Here is an 8,191-nt window from a genome sequence, read left to right on the forward strand (position 1 = left end):
GCGAATACTGCAAGCACAAGCGTTCTAAAGTACAAAAATCAATAAAGCATGGGTGGAACAGACTAGAGTGGCTGGCCAAAGAAGATTGGAAGAATGCGAAGCGAGCAGCACGCGAGAATCTTGACAAGTGGAAGCAACAAAAGGAGGCAGCCAAAGCGCAAGTAGAAGCAGGGAGCTCGCACCACTTGGGAGCGGCGGGTGGGCATCATTTGAGGCCGATTTTGTAAGTGTTTTTGCATTGCTCTTTAGGTTTGGTAGTTACGTCTATTTATACTTCTAAATTCTAACATAATGTATTCTTTGTATGTTTTGAATAGTGGTCGATGATAGGATGTGACCCCACACCGTATGAGCACGAGTACGCAGACAGAAAGGGCTTAAACGCCTTGGACATTCTCAATTCTCACGGCGGCATGGTTAGTATTTCACTTTACTCTTTTACATTTGTTGTAAAATAGATTGTTTTGTAATTATATGTTTATACTTACAGAAAGTCTTATTGTTTTTTTTTTCAGAATCCGACAAATACACTGCTTGGATGATGAGACGTCTGATTAGACGACATCAGTCTAGCCGTAGCCAGATAGCATTAGTTTTCTTTTGTCGGAAAGGGCTTAAACGCCTTGGACATTCTCAATTCTCACGGCGGCATGGTTAGTATTTCACTTTACTCTTTTACATTTGTTGCAAAATAGATTGTTTTGTAATTATATGTTTATACTTACAGAAAGTCTTATTGTTTTTTTTTAAGAATCCGACAAATACACTGCTTGGACGATGAGACATCTGATTAGACGACATCAGTCTAACCGTAGCCAGATAGCATTAGTTTTCTTTTGTCATAGAATGTATAATGAGATGACCTGTATACGTCTTTTTGTAACTATTGAAAAACGATGTATTTTCTCAATAATGACAATTGTGTTGTACCTATTACATTTGCAAAGCTTAACAATCAAGTGATTTTGCCTATGATGTGTATAATTGTCATTGATTTACTTTCGTCAATTCACTTTCGTCCAATTACTTTTGTCAGTTTTGTATCTTTCTTTTGCAAACAATACTATGCATGATGGAGTTAATGGTTATATTGTCTTGTGGGTGACTACTTTGAGTCTATACCTTGCACTTTCTTTCAAAGGTGAATCTGTGTTTATCTTGGATTCATTTAGGTATACTTTATTCTGAAAACATTCAATATGGTTGATGGGTGAATGCCCTGCCACCCAAAAAATTTTACTCTTAGACGTCGCTATAAGCATCTCTATATAAGGTTCTGCAACGTCGCTATGAGCATCGCTACAGAAGAACTGCAATCGTCGCTATATGCGTCGCTATTTAGCGAAGCATATAGCGACGTTTTCGTAACGACGCTCTTAGCGACGCCGGGGAGAAAAAAAACCCAATGTATTTTCGTCGCTAAAAGCGTCACGAGTGCACATAACCTCTTGTAGTGGAATGTGATTGTGATTGAGTGTGAGACTGTGATTGTGATTGAGAGTGAGAGCGTGATTGTGAACAAGATTGAGAGTGAGATAGCTCGGGGTGGTCGAGAGGGTGAGTGCCTATTCAAGGCGATTATGTTTCCTTGTACAAAACTATTTCTCTCTTGTTCGTCTGTCAACTCTCTATGTGAGTGTGTGATTCCCATGACAAAAGTACTCCAAGAGAATTTCATTCTCAATTTTTCTCGGATCACAATTACACTATAGGGCCAAGGAATCTTACAGCTGACCTTTCTTCTAGCGTGTCTAGCTCTCTAAGACCTCTTATGGATTCTACATCCTTGGTTAGAAGATTTTGCCTTCATTTTGACATTGTTTGATCCAACCTTTTTGGCATAAGCTCACGGGATCACATCTAGTGGGACCACATGCTTGGTCTTTGATGTACTGGGTGATGTGTCTACACCAACGGATCTAACTTGTTTGCCATTTTTATCTACATTTCTAGGACGATATGCAAACAAGTGTGTGATGACACGCTCACCAAAATAACCTCTACCTATAGGGCCTCTATAATTTGGGCAATCCATGAGGTCATGGTGGTCACCATCTCACTTGATATAGATTTTCATTTAAGGTCTTTTGGGTTTTAGTTTGTGCTCATCCAACAATCTACCTCCTTTTTCGATAAAGAAAATCAAAGTGTTCTCATCCATGTGAAATTGGTCGCAATAGAGCGAGATGTCTTGGGTTCTTTGATGATTGGAATTTGGGAAGGATCGCCCGTTCTTTTAACGGTTGGCTAGTATGTGGTTTTTGGTATGGGTTTACTATAGCCATATGATGATACGCCATTTGGTTTCTCTACCTATAGTAATCAATGGCATTCTGTAGGTTTTCCAATGAGGTTCATTATGATATTGATCATGAGGCAATGCGTGCATATAATTTTCTTGATTTGACATGGCATTCATAGCATTTAGCTTTTCTAGTATCAAATCCGCTATCGCTTCAAGGCTACTAGATTGGTTTTGGCTCACATCACTCAGTTTGATTGCATGTAGCCAAGTTAATTGCAAAACACTGCAAAAATGTTGGACCATTGTTCTATCAAGCCACAAGGTTCAGGATGAAGGATCTATTAACATTTGTAATTGTGAAAACCCACCCTCCACCTTCTTTAATTAAATTCTACCTTTTTATAACTCGCCCTTAAGCGTTATAAAAACTTGCAATTTAATATAATAGCTCTCGTAATGGTTTCAAAATATATATATTCACTACTTATATAGTGCAAGGACACTCTCAAGAGAAAAAAAGAAAACAAAAAAAACACACATGTATCGTAGGATGTTTAGAAAGGTTTTTTATTTTTCAGAAGTGGGGCAGGCCTAATGGAAACCAGAAAGTATGCACTACATAAGTAGTGCAAGGAAAATAAGAAAATGCTAAAGGGAAAAATAAGAAAAGGAAAACAAAAATGTATATGATGTGCACTAGACCATCTCTTTTATATGGAAATGAAATGTCTTTTGACATTTCATGTAAATGGGCCTTTTCATTTTCTATACTCACCCTTCACTTATGCATTTGAAATGTTTTGAGAGAATTTTTGTTTTTCTGAGATTGGGGAGACCTAATGGAAACTTGCGATTTCCTGCATCTCACCTGCCGTGACATCTGGAGGGGGTGCCACCTTGTCATCACCCACTTCATCCAGCTGTGTATCCGATGTTGGCATTGAATCATAAGATGCTAGCACTAGCTGTAATCATACAACAAATGGAAGCTACCTTGTGTAAACCGACATCTAAAAATCCTAGGCCATGCAACTCAAAATTGGTTCAATTTGACTCGATCGGTTCATACTTCACGGTACTCCTAGTATGGTACTCCTAATACAAAACCCATGCTTTAACTTATAATCCCATGCCTATAAAACCATGCCTCCACATTTAAGCACAACATATAAACATATAAATGTTTGAATGTACCTTGACTAGTCTAAAACTTATAGACATATAATATCTTGCGTGAAAATATATTAAACAAGAATATAAACCCAAACTTAGAAGCTTATGTAGACACATGTAAGCATATACATAGATTTAGAGAAGGGATGCACTATGGCATTCAATCTAGGCTTTTACATATAAGCTCTTGGTTTCTATGAATCAACATTACTCTATATGTGTTTTTGCATTTACCAACTTTGTGGTATATAGTTCCTCATAGTGCCCTAAATTTTGGCAATATGACAATGAGAAGGGTTGTAGCATTGTATGTGGTGTCTTCAATTATTGACTCGTCAAGTTGTGGATGGAGTAGGGAAAGGTCATCAACTAAGGAAAGGTCACTTGATGACCTTTCCCCGGGCGAGCGCATGTGCGATTGGCGCAGCCAGTTGCTTGCATGCGTGAGCCCACCATTACGGGGAAAGGTCAGTTATGACCTTTCCCTTCCTTGACGATGACCTTTCCCTTCTGTCAAGGTCGGGGGGAGGTGGGCCGGAGTGCACACAGTCAGATGAAGTCATAGATGGACGGCCCTGGTCTTCTGCCCGCCGATCCCCGACCTTGTCGGGTTTCACAGGGGACATTGTTCTCGGATTGTTTGACGTTTCTCTTTTGTTTGGCATTTCCTTCATATAAAGGTACGCCAGATGGGTTGCTCGAATGCCACGATCAAGAAATACCGCTTCTCTTGTTTTGCATATATGGTAAACTTCTCTTGAAGTTCAGAGGCAAGCATCAAAGTTTTTTATGCACCACTACAAAAGAATTGCAGGTCTTGGTGTCGTATAAAAGTGTCCATCAAGTATCTTATGTAGTGTAGTAGAGTTGTTCTTTCTTCAAAATAATGTAGTAGTAGTATACCACTCTAGCCTATTATAAGTGCTCTGGATCTCTCTTTAGTGGAAGACTCATTTGTGCTATACGCCCGAAAGCACTAGAAGACGTTTTTGTCACTCACTCATGATCTGTTTAGCAATTTTGAAGGGCTTTGTGTCTTTTCAGTCTTTTATTCAATCTTTGAAAAGTGAACCCAGCCGAGGATGAATGTCCATTTGCCGTAAAATATTGTTTCCATTTTTTGATGAAGACAAACTGCATCAGTTAATGTTGCTTGAAGATTGTATCATGTGTATCAATCTAGATTAGCTTGATATACTGACTAAGTCCACTCAATTCTAGCCTCTATTGATTGTCTTCAATAACCAAACCGAAGATTTCCATGCTATGTACTAGATTCAGCACCAGCACCCAATCACCACCTAACCAAATTCTTGGCATCCCCTTTAACAAGGCACAGACACCAACAATTCTACCATAGACGGCGTCCACCAGAGATGGGCTAAAGCGATCATTCGACAAGTAGCACGCCCTGAGCTTTCAGGGCTTCAACCAGTAAATTGATCGTCCGGTACTTCTTTGGATCCATTCCATTTGCCGAAGCAATGTCATCAAGTTGTGCACGTCTCAGCTGTCTCAGCTGTATTAGTGACATCCTCAAAACTCCTGCAGATGGAAGTGGAAGGGGTGGAAATGGCTTTGCTGCTGGATCCTGGGAATGTTCTTGCTCCCGTCTCTGAGTCATCTCGACCAAGACATTGTGCACATCTTGCCCCACCTTGCGAGGTCCCAATGCATCAGAGAATGACCTCACATGCAGTGTGTGGGCCAAAGTCCCATAGCATACTCCACCTTTGAGCAAGCAAATATTCTCAGGCTTGAATTCTGCCTGTCTGCTGGTCAGACATATGAATGCAAAGTGTAGTTGCCAGACTTCTTTTCCAGATGATAACATAATATCAGGAATCCATTCCTGTATCATTGATACACTCATAAATTGCTCCTCAGAGTGTCTGTGTTTTCCCTCATTTGTTGTGAATTGCAAGCCAACAAAGTGAAGCAGGCCAGACATGTCCCGGTGAATAACTATACCATCCACTTGTCCAAAGTTGTACCGGTTGGGTATGAAAAAAAAGCCATGGCCAAGCTTCAGTCTTCGTACACAGACCTTTGGAGTTCCTGAGAAGTGTTCAGCCTTGAGTTCACCTATGGCTAGACCATCGCCGATACCTATTCCCATTCTGGACACCACATCTGTGCACAACCGTTCACAGATCCAACCAATCTCAGCCCAATTGACAACTGGTTGCCGTAGCACAAGCTTACTGTAAGCCACCCAGGGCCCAGCTATCTCTGTCTTGTCCAGTTCATATTCTTTCTCGCGGAATGCAACAATGTACAGCGACTCGATGAAAGGTGAGCTGAACAACCCTTTTTCCTCATCAAGAGCATACCGAGGGTCAGTACATGCGATCTCCCTGAGGTCATGACATGGCTTGGTAATTCTCAGCTTTTCAAGAGAGTTTCTGATGCCTTCGACAATATGATGGTTCACAAAGGCAAAAAGCGCAGTATCCCAATCTTCCTGATCTTCCAGCAAATTCGCAACATCCACCAGACCCATGATTTCATGCTCCTCTAGCTCTGAAATCTCCATGCCATCTGCCTTGCGAGCCTGCACCTCCTTTTCAAGGGCAATGTCTATGCAACAGCCATCCAAGATGTGCAGATACCAGGGGTAGTTGCCTGCATAGTAGTGGACATCAGCCTGACGGTCTGGAAATTTCTGTGAGACAGCACCCAAAGCTGATATGCTCATGAAAGTCTCAATTGATATTGCATCAAACCCTCCATCACACACCAGCCTCGAGACATCATCACATGGATGCAGCCTCTCCCTTTCAGTTTTTTCTGCCTTTGGGGAAACACCCCATAAATTTCGACACCCATGTAGGAAACCTGCAAGACTCAATGATGCTTCTTTTGAATCAGAGTGGATCTCACCATAGCAGGTCTTAACATCTAAATCCTGGGCACCATCTAAGATAAAAGAAAATGTCTCCCCATGTCCTTTTTTCCTGGCCAAAAAAAAGGCCTTCAACTCTGCCAGTGAAGTAATTGATTGGATCTCCATCACCACATCTTTCTCTTCAGCGCAGGTGAATAGAAATGCATCAAGCAGGCACTGAAAGAAATGATCCCGTAGAGAATCCATATCCCAAATGCAGACAAGGCGGGACTTGTGTGGCAGAAGGGTGAACTGAGTGCATACAAAGACCCGCAAGCGGACACTCTTACCGACACCTTTTCCTCCAACTAGCAGAACAGAGTGGCCAGCGGGTATGCGATTCCATACCCGAATCATCGTTGCTACATCCTTGATCCCCACAATCTGGATGTCTGCAGTCGGTCTCTTGCGTGGCTCTCCAAGGCCTGGGTACGGGAGGCAGGTAGCATTTCTGGGATCGAGGAGGTCGGCGTGACAGAGACGTCGTATGGTAGTCCAAGCTTGCCTCGCCCCTTCCAAGGGATCCGCCTCGAGGGGCCGCTTCCTCCCTACAGAAGCCCCCAACTGCACCTTCATGGTTCCATGGAGAGTCGAGACTTATGTTTCGGGTTTATGAAGTGCGTGTCTTGTCCTGACTCCTGTAGTGTTGGCGTGACATTTTTTACTTCGTTAGCGTAGGGTTGCGCTCGTTGCGGGACTTAACCCAACACCTTTCCGCACGAGCTGACGACAGCCATGCACCACCTGTGTCTGCGTTCCCGAAGGCGCTCCCCTCTTTCAAGAGGATTCGCAGCATGTCAAGCCCTGGTAAGGTTCTTCGCGTTGCATCTAATTAAACCACATGCTCCACAGTTTGTGCGGGCCCCCATCAATTCCTTTGAGTTTCATTCTTGCGAATGTACTCCCCAATGGGATATTTGCACAGGTCGATACGCGCAACGATTAATATCCATCGTTTACAGCTAGGACTATTGGAGTATCTAATCCCGTTTGCTCCCCTAGCTTTCGTCTCTCAGTGTCAATGTCGGCCCAACAGAGTGCCTTCGCCTTTGGTGTTCTTTTCGATATCTACGCATTTCACCGCTCCACCGAAAATTCCCTCCGCCCCCCCTACTGTACTCCAGCCCAGTAGCTTCCATCGCCTATCCGGGGTTGAGCCCTGGGATTTGACAGCGGACTTAAGGAGCCACCTATAGACGCTTTACGCCCAATCATTCCGGATAACGCTTGCATCCCCTGTCTTACAGCCGCTGCTGTTGGCACAGAGTTAGCCGATGCTTATTCCTCAGATACCGTCACTGCTTTAGAGAAGAAGTTTACGACCCGTGGGCCTTCTGCCTCCACGCGGCATTGCTCCGTCAGGCTTTCGCCCATTGCGGAAGATTCCCCACTGCTGCCTCCCGTAGAAGTAAGGACCGTGTCTCAGTCCCAGTGTGGCTGATCATCCTCTCAGACCAGCTACTAATCATTACCTTGGTAAGCCATTGCCTCACCAACAAGCTAATCAGACGCAAGCCCCTCCTTGGGCGGATCCCTCCCTTTTTCTCCTCAGCGTATGGGGTATTAGCAACCGTTTCCAGCCGTTGTACCCCTCCCAGGGGCAGGTTCTTACGCGTTACTCACCCGTCCGCCACTGGAAACACCACGAGGATGCCTCCCGTCCGACTTGCATGTGTTAGGCATGCCGCCAACGTTCATCCTGCGCACGCCAGGATCAAACTCTCCACGAGATAAGTAGTTCTACCACTTATAACTTATTTAGACATAGAGAAAGCTGAATGGAAGTTGTTTCTTACTTCTAGTTCTAGGCACAATCTGGATTTCTTCGCCTCATATCTTGAAGCTCACTCGGAGTGTATCCCTACTGGCAAGTTATGTCAATCCCA

The 8,191-nt window shown here is 43.4% G+C and overlaps 1 protein-coding gene across 1 annotated transcript; it reads right to left on the bottom strand.

The window, feature by feature from the left end:
• Window positions 1–3,693: 3,693 nt before the first annotated feature.
• Window positions 3,694–7,132, bottom strand: LOC147421709 (uncharacterized). The gene has a single exon (XM_086502890.1). It carries the CDS (start codon window positions 6,879–6,881, stop codon window positions 4,809–4,811), a length of 2,073 nt encoding a protein of 690 aa, XP_086359016.1. The 5' UTR covers window positions 6,882–7,132; the 3' UTR covers window positions 3,694–4,808.
• Window positions 7,133–8,191: the final 1,059 nt, after the last annotated feature.

The sequence above is a fragment of the Adiantum capillus-veneris genome, chromosome 27 (genome assembly GCF_014529385.1).
Source record: "Adiantum capillus-veneris isolate H3 chromosome 27, ASM1452938v2, whole genome shotgun sequence".
NCBI lineage: Eukaryota > Viridiplantae > Streptophyta > Polypodiopsida > Polypodiales > Pteridaceae > Adiantum > Adiantum capillus-veneris.

Coding starts and splice junctions, on each gene's coding strand:
- LOC147421709 (XM_086502890.1), bottom strand. CDS start 6,881: ATGAAGGTGCAGTTGGGGGCTTCTGTAGGGAGGAAGCGGCCCCTCGAG.